This window comes from Crotalus tigris, unplaced genomic scaffold, assembly GCF_016545835.1.
Source record: "Crotalus tigris isolate CLP2741 ecotype Arizona unplaced genomic scaffold, ASM1654583v1 scf7180000017663.5292952, whole genome shotgun sequence".
NCBI classification, from domain to species: Eukaryota; Metazoa; Chordata; class Lepidosauria; order Squamata; family Viperidae; genus Crotalus; species Crotalus tigris.
Window position 1 is genome coordinate 2,872,590 of NW_024096550.1, and position 14,067 is coordinate 2,886,656.

Sequence of the window (14,067 nt, forward strand, 5' to 3'; positions counted from 1 at the left end):
CATGTGTTATGTAGCCCTTCTGTTTTCCTCTCCATTTTAAATGTCCTGTTTTTCTGCAACAAGGGAGGAGGTGAAGATGGAGAACCTGGAAACGTGGCTGATCTTCCCAGTATGGTGGGGTCACTGCAACAGAATGTTGCTGATATTAAAAAACAGGCAGAAATGGCATTTGGCGTGCTTGATGCTTTGGAAGAACCTCAACTGACTATTGAGCGACTTGAAAAGCAACTGACTGATATTACAGCAGAGTTAGCCCAAGCTCATGAGGACCTCTTGAGCCAGAATAAAGGTACATAAAGAAGAGAAAGAATAAAATGATTGGCTACAGTCTGAAGGAACATGCTGCCAGTTTCACATGCCTGGAATGTGTGTGTGGAGAGAGGGATTTCAGCTTGTTTCATATTGTTATCAATTTAAAAGGGAAATGAATGTTCCTTAGAATATATTGGTAGTCCTTGACTTACATAGTTCATTCAGTGACCATTCAAAATTACGACACCATTTTTCCCTCTTAACGGCCCTTGCAGCATCTCCATGGTCACATGATCAAAATTCAGACGCTTGACAACTGACTCATATTTATGACGGTTGTAGGGTGCCAGGGTCATGTGATCCCCTTTTGCGACCTACTGACAAGCAAAGTCAACGATGATGCCAGATTTATTCAACAACTGTGTTACTAACTTAACTGCAGTGATTCACTTAACAACTGTGGCAAGAAAGGTCGTAAAATGGGACAAAGCTCACTCAATAACCGTCTCACTTAGCAACAGAAATTTTGGGCTCAATTATGGTCGTAAGTTGAGGACTATCTGTACAATCCAGACTTGGAAATGAATTTGGTTCCAGGTCCAGAGGAACTCTGAAACTCAATAGAAACATTCTATACATCAGTATGCAAATTATGTCCGTTTCTTCATTGTTTAAAAATAAAAACCAGTGATGAATATTACAGATATGATAAACATAAGCACTATTATAATTATATCTTCTGGGTCTAATTAAAAAACAGAAAATAGATTTTTAATTACTGGGGAGCCTAGCAGTGTGGCAGGAGATGCTTTGCCATTTGACCAATTAGTAATTTTGCTCTTAAGGCTGGGTTTATAAAGAAGGCATAAAAATAATTGCTTGTTTATTAATAGAATAGTTAGCTATTTCCTAATCAGTTAATTGAGCAGTACTGTATGTACATGATGTTATGAAATTAACAAAAAAGACAAAAAGTAACGTATCAAGAAAGTTTGTTAAAAAAGATTCCCTTATTTACATGATATATGAATCTGTAATGTTAAACAGTTTTCTGAACAACCCAATAATTCTTCTTGTGGCATTTAAAAAATACTTTAAAAACTACTTATATTCCAGCAGCGGTAATGCAAGAAGATAAACTGAATAAATCTGCTAAAGTTCTTCAGGATGTTACTGAGGTAAAGATTGTTTATTACATTCAAATCAGGAACAAATAGCCTCTTTTGTTGTAAAATCACAACAAAAGTAGATGGGTCTATGGAGAAAAGTTGGGAGAAAATAAAATTGTTTGGTTTCTTTCCCAGATCCACCCACAGCATTCCCCCTTGCCATTTAAAAAAAAAAAACAACTCAGAAAAAAGTCATTGAAAAAATAAAAATATTTACAGTTGTTAAAAGGTACTTTGTCAGTGAATATTGGCATGCAGAGAAATAGACTTTCAAATTGAGGAGGAAACTCCACTCACATCAGGGCTTAATGGGATCATCTGCAGCTCGTGGGTTGTCTTCTGCAGAAGATTTGGGACAATCTTCTGTAACCTCCTAAACCAGGATTTAATGAAGCCAGCACAACCCAGCTTGAGACTATATTTTGTTGTGAGTTGCCAACATCTCTTCTCAGGCTTCTTTTTCTTTTCAAGAAAATGGCTCTACAGAATAAACACATTCAGGAGCTGAGTCAAGCTGTGCAGCAAAAGGACAAAGAAATAAGTCAGCTACAAGCTTTGGTTGGTCACTTGGAAGCTTCCATAAAAGATTCTGTGAGTATTTAATTTGTCTCTCTGATCACTCAAAGGTAGCTGTCATGTGTTAATGTCAAGGTCAAGGTTTGCTATGTTTTAGAGATAATCCAAAAGTCAATTAGAATTGAGCTCCAAAAACAACCTTTGGAATTTTATTTTATTTTTTTTTAAAAATCAGCCTCTGTGTTTACAATCTATTAAGGCAAAGACTTTTGAAGATAGTGTATGATAAAGCAAAGAAGGCCTGCTGCTTAATTTCTTGAAAGATATGCAACTTGATGTGGCCAAATAGGTTCCTTTACTTCTTGGTTTCCTACTCTGTGTTTTTTTTTCCCCGTAACGAAATGTAATTACACAGAGAAAAGTAATGTTTGACTTGCTGTTGGACAGAAGAAAAAATGTCTGCTGTCCTTGAGGCAGTCTACACATCCCATCCTAGCTCTTGGGATGATGCACAGTTGGCTTAAGTTTGAAGATGCCAGCTTCATTTTTTATAGATAATCTAATTCAGTGAGATCAAAGATTGCTCTGACCAAATAGCCTTTTTCCTACACTATAAAATCACTTACAAAATGAAACAAAGCCTCTTCAGTTCCAACCTCTTTGGGTGATACCTTGATCATTGCCATAGTATCATAAGCAGAACCAATACTTTATGCATCTTCTCACAGTTTAACCTTAAAGAATGCCTTAATAGTGGCTGTGTGATTGGAAGCTTGCATGCACCCTTATGATAAATCCTCCTTTGGGGAAAATGTCAAAAGTAAAGAGACTTTCTTCTCCAGTGACTTAAGGAGCTACACCATTAGTAGTGTACATCATAATATGGAGTCATCCATAGGCATGTCAAAGAAGAATTAGACTAAATATGATCTGTGAAAGAGGGAAATCATAACTCCCTCCAGTATTGGGCCCAAACCAAATGGACATTTTACAGTTGGGATATCATCATGAGATTAGAAGATGAGCCTTCCAGATCAGAAAGTATTCAAAAAGGCACTGAGGAAGAGCAGAGACCAAGTATGAATAGCAGTGACATTTATGTTATAGCTGGAGCAATGTTGAAACAACATTTGTCAAATAACATGGTGATAGCAAAAGGAAAGATTGATGCTGTAAAGATACATACGCACCATTGGTAAATGAAACATCAGATCCATGAGCCACAGCAGACTTGATGTCAGGGATTTTACATTGATATTCTGGGAGTCAGCAAATTGAGATGGACTTGAATGTACCACTTCACATCAAAGAAACATCAGATTATAGACTAGGCATCATTAACAAAAAAAATGTCAAAGTTGGAGTCCTTGATACAACCTCTATAAATTATAACTGAAACTAAAGGAAACAAAGTCACTTGATCAAGAAGATATTACTTCAGCAGTATTCCCTTATCTGTGGCAGACACAAATAATTGCTTTAATGACTTAGATTTGGTAAATCAAGAGCCTGAAGAATTTTGGATTGAAATCTGTGAAATCATTTAATCATTTAAGATGAAATTAAATGAGAGGGAGGGAGGGAGGGGGCAATTGCCAGATTACTAAGAAGTTATACTTACTCAGTGTCTATATTTATTACTGTGACTAATATTTCATGCAGAAATAATAGTTTTGGTGACCCTATCAAAGGTAAGGTAAGGTAAAGGAGGCCCTGCAGATTTTACTCCGCTAATCATTGCTGACTCTAGTGGACAGTGCTCATCTCCATTTCAAGGCTGTTGAGCCAGCACAGTCCAAAGATATTTCTGTAGCCATGACATCAAGGAGTGCTGTTATCTACCCACCAAAGTGGTACCTATTTATCTAGTTGCATTTGCATGCTTTCGAACTGCTAGGTTGGCAGGATCTGGAGTGAGAATGGGAGCTCACCCCGTCATGCGGTGCTTAGATCTCAAACCTGGGCTGTTGGCTTTCCCGCCAACGAGCCCCGGGTCTGAAACACTGAGTCACCCAGCCACACAACGTAAGGAGTTAGTGAAATTAGCAAAGTATCTAAAATAAGTGATCTTGACAGACACATTGACTGGAATAATACATTCCAGTGTGTTTCAGTAGCAATGAAAAAAAATGTGATTTATTTTTTTATTGTAGGAGTCATTTAAACTAGAAATGGCAAAGCAGGTGAATTCTTAATGTTTCTGCCCTTTAAGAATTGGCTGTTTTATTTTAATGCAGGAGATCGCCAGTGTGACTATGAAACAGGAAAACGGCAGTAAATCCAAGGAAGAAGGTGTTGCTTCAAGAAGGAAACGATATTTAGAAAGGGATGAAGAAGGCCCCCCTTCAAAGCAAGGTATCACTTCCTCTTCTGCATATACCGAAAGGCTGCTGAGGTCAAAAATTACTTGTATATCAAAATGAAAAGTTTAAGTACAGAATTAATGTTGAGAACCAGAAGACGGCTGTCACATCAGATGTGCATCTTGCATGAACTCTTATTACTTTCATTTTATAAAAATCAAAAATAAATATTTTTAAATGGAACATCTCCTTTTCCATGTAGTACGTGTGTTTCTCAGCAAATTGATGTTGTGAACTATCTTCTGTTTTGTGAACCTGCTGGGTCTGCTCAAGTGTGTGTGTCTCTGTATGTATGCATATAGTTTTAATTCTCCTAAATCAATGGAAATTCTAAGATCTTATCTTTGTGAGTCTACTAAAAACGTTATGCTTCCTTTAGCAAGAATGCTGGCTTGCTCTGCAAAATCCTGCATATTTTCCATCTGAATTATTCTTCCCATTTTTTTACAGTCAGCAATTTACATGGTAGTTAATATTTTTGGTTTGGGATTCATGCAGCAAAAAACCATTGTTAGAGAATCTTTAAAGGTCACCAGAATAAAACCTATTACTCTATTGTACATGCCAAGTATATAAATAGATTAATCTCTGCCTCATTTATCTGGATCAGTGCTTCTCAACTTTAGCAACTATAAGTTGTATGGATTTTAAGTCCTAAAATCTCTAGCTATTATTGGCTAGGGAATTGAAGTTCACACATCTTGAATTTGTCACAGTTGAAAATCAAGACTATTATGTAGATAAGCTTGTACATAGAACATCAAAAATCCTAAAGTAAGACCTGCATGGATAGAAATTAAAATTAACATTCACAAATGTTCAAAATATTCTGTCCTGTTTTTTCAACTTATACCAGTTTTCAAAGCTACAAACAAATAAAAATAAATTTTCAATGCAACATTATATCTGCTTTTCTGTTTGTTTCTTTTCCCCTTATTTTTTTCTTAATGTTTCCAACTAGAGAAAACCTTTGTCCCATGCCTTCAACATAGAAATATTCAAATATGTTCCCCCCATGAGGTTTAAAATGCTAAATTGGTCCTTACAATAAAAAGATGAAATTTACTGTTGCACTTTTTGATAAATTAAAAATAAATCTCCCCCTCTTTTTAATCCTTTCTCTTTCCCATATATCAGATGTCTGGGATAAAAGAAGGAAGTCATGTATGTATAGCTAAATATCTGATCATGTGTTGTACTGTGGCATCTCTGGTGCTGTCGGAGCTTGGTTGTTTTCTTGCATACGTTTCAATGCCAAACTAGGTAACATCATCAGTGCTAGTAGGGAGTGGCAGGTGAGCACCGGGTGTATGCGCGCATCTCCACTTGTTTGAGCAGCAGGTAAGCACATGTCTGAATGCTCCATTTGCATGTGTGCCTGCTGTTCACACAAATGGAACGGCGATCTCGAGTATTTGCTGCCACTCACGTGGAACCATTCCTCTCCCTCCCCACTCCCCGCCGATCCACAAAGCCAGAAAGGTTTGAGGGACTCTGTTGTACAGTGGGACACTTCTTCTGGATCAGTATAAAGTTTGTTGGAATCCTGCAGCTGAAGTAGCTTTCTACTACTATGTATTTTCATGCCTCAGCAAAATTACATTCCACAAATGCTTATATTCCAATATCTATGTGTTTTATAGTATTAGCTATTCCCCTTTAATGATTTTTTTTTTCTTTTGGCCTGTTAGTAAGCATGAAAAATGCATCTTTTGAAAGCACAATGGTTATGGGAAAAGACTTTGTCCCTTCTATTTTGTCATTGAATACAATCTATGGTTTATGTGTGTGTGTGTGTGTATGTATGTATGTATGCCTATGTAAGTTTTTCTGCATCATTCCTCTCTTCAGATGTGTGCTAAATACCATTTGACTACATCTGGACTAGCAATTTCAGGTTTCAATTATCTGTGACTACTTCAGACTTTAAGTAGAGTGCTTAACCACATTATTCTCCTTGACTAGGAAGAATTTTTTTGGGTGGGTCAACATTGCACTGCTATATAAAAACACCCTATACCAGTGATGGCGAAACTTTTAGAGACCCAGTGCCCAAACTGCAACCCAAAACCCACTTATTTATCACCGGGTGCTGGGTAGGCGTGGCCGCGGTGGTCATGAGAGATTGGGTGGACGGGGCCAGGGCGGCAGGGGCCAGTTCCCTCGCCATCTCCGGGGCATGGCACGTGTGCCCACAGAGAAGGCTCTGAGTGCCGCCTCTAGCACGCATGCCATAGGTTCTCAACCACTGCCCTGTACTCCCTTTTGCAACTGATGCTATTAATGCTTGATCTGTAGAGATCAAGTTGCTAATTTTTTGCAGCTAAAGTGTCAATGCTGCTAACACTGGATATTCTTGCTTTGACAATGATGGAGATGCAGCCTTTTTCTTTCTGTTGTTTTACTCTTAGAGTTAGATGATCATGGGTCAGGGGAAGGAATGCGATGGGAATTAGTTAGACATACAATATCGTAACAAGAGCTGATAAAGAATGGCAGGACAGGAAATTGGGCAGGAAGCCAGCATTTTGAACTAATTGGAGAATGTGATTTATGACTTAGTTGTAGGAGGGAATTATGTTTTGATCTAAGAAAGGGGAAGTCAGATTTTGGCTTCAACTATGTATGTACCGAACCTGTGCTGCTCGATTAAAGATTCTTTAAGGTAAACAATGCCTCAAAGTTCTTTGAAGAGTTTCATCTTTCGGAACCATGACATTAAGCCAAAACCTTCTAGGGGTCCTGAGCCCCAGTCGCTGTCCCAAACTTGAGGGTAGCTGACAAAGATTCAGGAGAAGATTTCATCATGGAGAAAAAAAAATTGCCTGAAGCCGGCAACTCGGCAGCAGCTGCTACCCCGGGGGGGGGGGGAGCAACAGCAAACAAGCAGAAGGAGGAAGAGCTTTTGCAGGACTCCCAGCTGGAGGCAAAACCCAAGCAGCTAGGAGAGCTGATCTGGTCGTCGAATGGGAACCAGCCCAGCGGAGACTCCAGATGCCTCGAGACTGCCTTGCTACCCACGAAGACTTCAAAAGCAGACCAGCGGAGAGCTACCAGGACATCTGCCATTGAGGAATGCCTGTCTGCAGCTTGTAGCCAGCCAGTGGAGAGATTTGAAGGGATAGGACAGAGAAGCAGAAATCAGCTCCTGCCAAGAGAAGCATTCAGACCCTCCTTTGCAGATCAGACAGCCTTCCAGCCCCTGGAATCCCCTGCCAGGGTCTCCAATCCCACAGAGAGAGAGAGAATCCCATTCTGAGGCCCCTGCAGCAGTGGGGAGTTTGGAAGCCCCTGCAGGTGGATGGTCAGCGACCTTTGAGCTTGCAGCTTGGGGTGGTGCAGAAGCCAGGAGATCAGCAACTGGTGGGAGGACAACCGCAGTAAGGAGGCTGGTCACCGCCCACTAATATACAGCAACCACTGAGGGGCCTGCAGATGATGGAGTTCCAACAACAACCCCCTCCGAGGCTGCAGGGGGCCTTACAGCAGTTGAGGATGCCACACCTCCCAGCAGACCAACAGCAGGGGGAATGGCAACAGACCCCAAATGTGCCACCTCTGGGAATGCAGCAGCCAATGATTGCTCCACCTTTCAGAGCAACCTTTGATGGGGTCCCAGAGAAACTGATTTTTTTTCTCAACCAAATGTGCTCTCATTTGAACCGCTGGGCCTATCTCTACCCAGACCCAGCTACTATGGTCGATGTGATTACGTCCGGCTTAGAGGAAGAGGCATCCGAATGGCTGAACAACTTACATAATGAGCAAGCCCCCGAATTGGAGAAGCCCCACCTCTTCCTCCTAGGATGAGAGAAAGATTTGAGGACCCATCCATTGCCCTCAAAGCAGAAGAACAAATCCATAAAATAAAAGAAGCCGGCAGGCCTACCCTGGAATATGTACGAGAGTTTGGCAAGTTAGCTGGTTGAATAGAGAGGTGGCCTGAGCAGTCCATAGTCAGGGAAGGGTTAGATGATCACCTGTCTCAGGCATGCATCTATCGAGCAGTACCTGATCAGCTGCAAGAATTGTACCAGGCAGCGGTAAAACTAGACGTTCAGCTCACCTGCTATAAGAAGCCTCCCCCACCTGAAGCCGAGACAAAGTCAGAGCAACCCAAATGGCAACCACCCTCCTGAAAACTTCCAGTTGCTGCGACTGCTGAAGGACCCAGGCTACCTGCAGGCCTGCCAATCATGTGCTTCCGATGCGGACAGCAGGGACATCGAGCAGTGAGTTGCCTGGCCCCCTACCCCCAACAGCAGAGTAGACTGGGACCAGCAGCGAGAAAGAAACCTGCCCAACAGCCAACGAGAGAAAAATCCAACTGGATCACAGGAACCAGTTGCCCAAGTCACATCTCCCACGCAGGAGGACGCCAGGACTCTACCCTCTTTCGACAGCAACGACGAAGGAGAGGGTGACCCGATGGTGAGTCGACACATCCCATCTTTCTCGCTGCCAGTCAAACTCATAATCCCTAAGTTGGGAGCACAGGCAGACTTAAATGTGCTAGTCGATTCCGGATGCTCCCGGTGCATCATTAGCTTGCCATTTACCATGAAAATGGGCACATGAGCAAAGCTGCTCTCCAAACCTGTGAGGTTTCAGCAAGCCGATGGCTCCCTGATGGGAGGGACTTTTAGTCACTCAATTAACTGAGCCCCTATGCTTAGAAATAGGAGAGCACTGGGAGTTCATTTGTTTCCTGGTGGCTCCAAAAATGACTGAGGCTATGATCCTAGGATTAGCTTATTTGGACAAATGGAAGCCATTTATCTGGTGGGAGAAGGGAATGAAAACTGTGAGGCTATCTATAGGGCCCAATCCCCCTATTGATTCAACAGACGTTACAGAAAACTTTAGCCCACCCAACGAGCGAGCGCACATGGCTGCCTCATCGCCACCAGGCGAGCCACTCATCCCAGCGAGTATCGGGACCTAGCGGAGGCATTTAGTGAGAAGGAATGCGACACCCTGCCTTCCCACTGACCCAATGATTGTTCCATTGAACTGTTGCCAGGAGCCAAACTCCCACGACCAAGAATGTACACCATGTCCCCCCTTGAAATGGAGAAGATGCAGCGATACATGGACAAAAACCAAGAGTGGGTTCATTGAATGGGTCAAGTCTACTGTGGGAGCCCCTGTGTTGTTTAAAGAAAAAAAAGATGGGTCTCTTCATCTCTGCATAGAATATAAGGGTCTCAATGCTGTGAGTGTGGAAAATAAATGCCTCCTCCGCCTCTTGAAGGACTTACTAATCCACCTGGCTAAGAGGAGTGCCTTCACTAAATTAGACCTGAGAGAGGCATATTACTGGGTGAGAATAAAGGAGGGAGACGAGTAGAAAACTGCCTTCAACTGCCCCATGGGGAACTATTAGTTCAAAGTCATGTCATTTGGGCTACAAGGGGCCCCAGACATATTCATGCAGTTGATTAATGACGTCCTACATGATCACTTATACAGAGAGGTTCTGGTGTATCTTGATGACATCCTGATATACAGCATGAATATGACTGATCGTATAAAGCTGGTGAGAAAAGTTTTAAAGAAACTATTGAATGCCAAGCTTTATGTCAAACTATCAAAATGTGAATTTCACCAGACCTAATTAGATTATCTTGGCTATAGAATTTTCAATGAAGGCATTGAAATGGACCCAGCCAAAGTGAAAGCTGTAATTGAATGGCAGCCCCAAAGATTCTCAAACAGCTCCAGAGTTTCCTAGGCTTTGCCAACTTCTACCGTCAATTCATCCCCTCGTTTGCTGAGATTGCCCTACCCCTTACAGAACTACTCAAAACAGGCAAAGGAGGAGGGAAACTGCAACCGGGCCAACAACTAGCATGGACTATAGGCTGTCAAACCGCTGCTGAGAATCTAAAAAGACTATTTGCTGTTGAGCTGGTCCTAAAGCACCCCTGCCCAGGGAAGCAATTTGTAATTCAAGCTGACGCCAGCGATGTAGCCGTAGGAGCTGTATTATTGCAAAAGAACAGCAACCCTGCGCCTACAGTTTGAAAAAAATTACTGAGAATGAAAGGAGGTGGGCGTTCTGGGAAAAGGAGGCCTTCACAATCAGATGGGCTTTATTAAACTGGAGACACTATCTGGAAGGGAGCAAGGTACCTTTTGAAGTATGGACAGATCACAAAAATCTAGAAGCACTGAAAACTCCCCGCAAATTGTCCTCAAAACAGGTGCATTGGGCACAATACTTTAATCGTTTTAACTTCACTCTAAAGTACATTCCGGGAGGGAAAAACTTCCTAGCTGATGCTGTATCCAGACTGCCCCAGTACAAAAGCCAACGCGAAGAGCTCAATGAGGCAATTATCTCCAATCCACAAATGGCTGCTCAACTCATGCCTCACAGGGCCCCTAATCCTGATGACCCTGGGGCAAAGAAAATAAAACAAGAGCTCCTCACCGATCAATGGTTCAAGGACAATCAAACCTCCCTAACATGCAGGGATGGTTTGGCTTGGAAGGGGGGAAATTGTACTTGCCAGAAGCCCTCCATCTTAATGCTCTCAAACACAGCCATGACGTAAAACAGGCTGGACACTTTGGATATTTAAAAACTCTACATCTCATCCGCCGGCAGTTCTGGTGGCCAGGGTTAAAACGGGATGTGAAAAATTATATCAAGAGTTGTACTGTATGTGACACCATGAAAAGAATTCCAGGGAAACCCCCTGGGTTATTGCATCTGGTGGCAGACCCTTCCCAACCATGGGAAGAAATCGCTATGGACTTTATAGTAGACCTCCCTGAAAGTAGAAGGAATACAGTCATCTGGACTGTGATAGACCTATTTTCAAAGCAGGCTCACTTCATCGCCTGCAAAGGACTCCCGTCTGCCCAACGACTGACTAAACTGTTCTTGAAACACATCTACCGGCTGCATGGAGCCCCTAAACCAATAATTTCGGACAGGGGGTGCAGTTCACAGCTAAGTTTTGGTGGAGCTTTCTTAAACTAATTGGATCATCTCAAGGTCTATCATCTGCTTTTCACCCATCTACTAATGGGGCTGCGGAAGCCACTAACAAATTGGAGTAATATCTCAGATGTTTTATTTCCTACCAACAAACCAACTGGACCGACCTCCTCCCTTTTGCAGAGGTGGCTTACAACAACTCTGTTCACAGCAGCATTGGCTTCACGCCTTTCAGAGTAGCTACAGGAAAAGAGTTCAGCTCAATACCTGAATACCCTCAAGCACCCTCAACTTCTCAAACACTTGATCAATGGGTGAGAGGGTGGGAAGAGGTTTGGAAAGCCACGAAAGCTGCTTTAAAAAAGGAAGTCTTTTTTTTAAAAAAAGGAAGACTTATAAAAAGCAGGCAGACAGAAAGAGAGCCCCTCAAAGAACGTTCCGAGTTGGGGAAAAGGTCTATCTGTCGACCAAATATTTATGCCTTAAATTACCCAATAAGAAATTAGGACCAACATTTTTGGGGCCTTTCTCCATCGTAAGAATCATCAACCCAGTCACAGTAGAATTAAAACTCCCTAGGCTTTTAGGGAGAATTCACCCTGTCTTCCATTGCAGCTTGTTGAAACCTTTGCGAGAATCTACTTTAAAATCTTCCTCTAAGAAGGTACCTGGACCCCTCGTATGGCAGGTCAAACTCACTATGAAGTAAAGCGTATTTTTGATTCTAGAATTTTTAAAAGGAAATTGCAGTACCTAGTACAATGGAACGGATACTCGCTATCTGAAGCCACATGGGTGAAATCTAGCGATGTGAAAGCCGACAGACTCATCAAAGGATTCTATAAGAAACACCCCAGTAAACTGAGAGACAGCCCGTAAAGTATGCTTTTGTTTACGCTACAGGATTTGTCCTTTTTGTAAGGGGGCCAGATGTCAATGCTGCTAACTTTGGATTTTCTTGCTTTGACAATGATGGAGATGCCTCAGCCTCAAAAAAAGTTATAAATAAAAAAACAATATATTTTAAAGTATATTACTGTAAGATAACAATGCATTTATAAATCAAATAACTATATAATGTTTTATATCTTTATTATGTTCGGCTGCAGAGCAAAAAATAAGGAAAGAAAGACTTCAAGAAGCTTTATGATATCTAAACTGTATATTTATTTAGACTTCTGCCTCAAGCAGTGCTATCACTGCAGATAAGGTAGTCTGTACTACAGTGTCAATTTCTTAAACAGTTGCCCAGGGATAGTTAATAAACTAGAATTGACTGGTGATTTGTAAGGCAGTCAGTTTTCTGGTTTTCCCAAATTGATCTGAAGAAAATAAGGAACTAAAAATGGTCTCTAAATACCTTTTTCAGATCCTATATTCCTGTGGCAAATGTTCTAAAATGTTGTTACAAACATGTCGGCAACTGGCGGTTGAATAAAATTAATCTTTTTAATTTTTGTAGGATTCATTCACAGCAGTTCTAAAGATTCCATAGACTCAGAGAAAGCTGATGAAACACGACCCCATCATTCGAAGGAAAAGGGAGACATGGTGACCTTGGAGGAAAAAAATAAAATGCTAGAAGCTCAGGTGGCGTTACTTAGAGAAAAGTTAGTAAGAGAGGAAAATGAGAAGGTGGGAATTTCCAGTGAAATAGCTAGATTGTCTCAAGCTCTTTCTTTAGAAAAGGAAAAAGCTTCTGGCTTGAATAGGGAGCTCCAGCAACAGCAGACAATTTATGAGCAAGCAACACTTGAAATAGCTATGCTGAAAGAAGGACATAAGAGTCAAGAGGAGAAAATTCAAACTCTGCTTCAAGAGATAGGTGCTGCTAGCCAAATTACTGTAGAAGAAAAATCACAGGTAAAGACACTTGAAGTAGAATTGGGTTTATTGAATAGGCTAGGGTCACATTGTCCTGTGATAGATGTTGACTTGGCAAATCAAGAAAATATGTCAAGAGATGAGCCTTTGCCAACTCGTATTAGTGCAGATCAAAAGAGCTCATTCCATTGTAGCGTTGAAGGTATCTGGAAAATAAGCCAGCAGATCATTAATGCCTCATCTCAAAAAAGCAGTTGTATTGCAGACCTCATGCAACAGGCTGAGCAGTTACAGAGGAAAACCTTGGAGGCTGATGAGGAGAATTCTCAGCTGAAGTTGGAACTGAGCGAAACTATCAGTCAGAGAGATGCATTTGCGCAGGAGAAGACATCCCTCCTTAATCAGCTAGGGGACCTGCAACAGAAAAATGCTTTTTATGTGGAAAAATATAAGGAAGAGGAGAATAGAGCACTTGTCCATTCTGAGAGGCTAAAAACAAATGAGGACTTCTTGGAAGAGTGTAGGGCAAAAGATGTCAGAATAGTTTCTTTAGAGCAAATTGTGAAAGATAAAGATTCGGCCATTTTAGTGATGAAACAATCTGTCCAGGACATGGAGGAGAAGCTTAGCATTTCAGAAGCTAAAATCGGAAAATTCATGGATCAGGAATCACTACTCAAGGTGGAAGTTGTAGACCTGAAGAGACTGAATGAAGTTGAAAGAAAGAAGAGAGAAGAGTCAAAGCAAGTCACAAAAGAGTAAGTTTTTATTATTTCCCTACCAAATAATACAGGGTACAAATATAAATATCAGGTGAAATTAGAGTCCATCTATATTCTGTTTACCTTCTTCCCTTTTCCCAAGGAACTAGAAATGTTTAGGATAGTTTTTCAATCAGATGTTTTCTGGAAGTTGAACTCCCACTTCTAGGCTTCAGTAATTGAAATCGTTGACTGATCTACAGATTGTCCTGGAATTACAACACTGTTGCAAC

At 41.4% G+C, this 14,067-nt stretch overlaps 1 protein-coding gene across 3 annotated transcripts in view; it reads left to right on the top strand.

Moving 5' to 3' along the window:
- Positions 1-14,067, top strand: part of KIF20B (kinesin family member 20B) — a 78,405-nt gene that overhangs the window by 20,765 nt on the left and 43,573 nt on the right. For all 3 annotated transcript variants that reach the window (XM_039335971.1, XM_039335973.1, XM_039335974.1), the window contains exons 16-20: positions 64-289; positions 1,369-1,430; positions 1,893-2,012; positions 4,175-4,292; positions 12,712-13,831. In XM_039335971.1, coding sequence (XP_039191905.1) covers positions 64-289; positions 1,369-1,430; positions 1,893-2,012; positions 4,175-4,292; positions 12,712-13,831 — 1,646 coding nt within the window. The remainder of the gene's footprint in view (positions 1-63; positions 290-1,368; positions 1,431-1,892; positions 2,013-4,174; positions 4,293-12,711; positions 13,832-14,067) is intronic.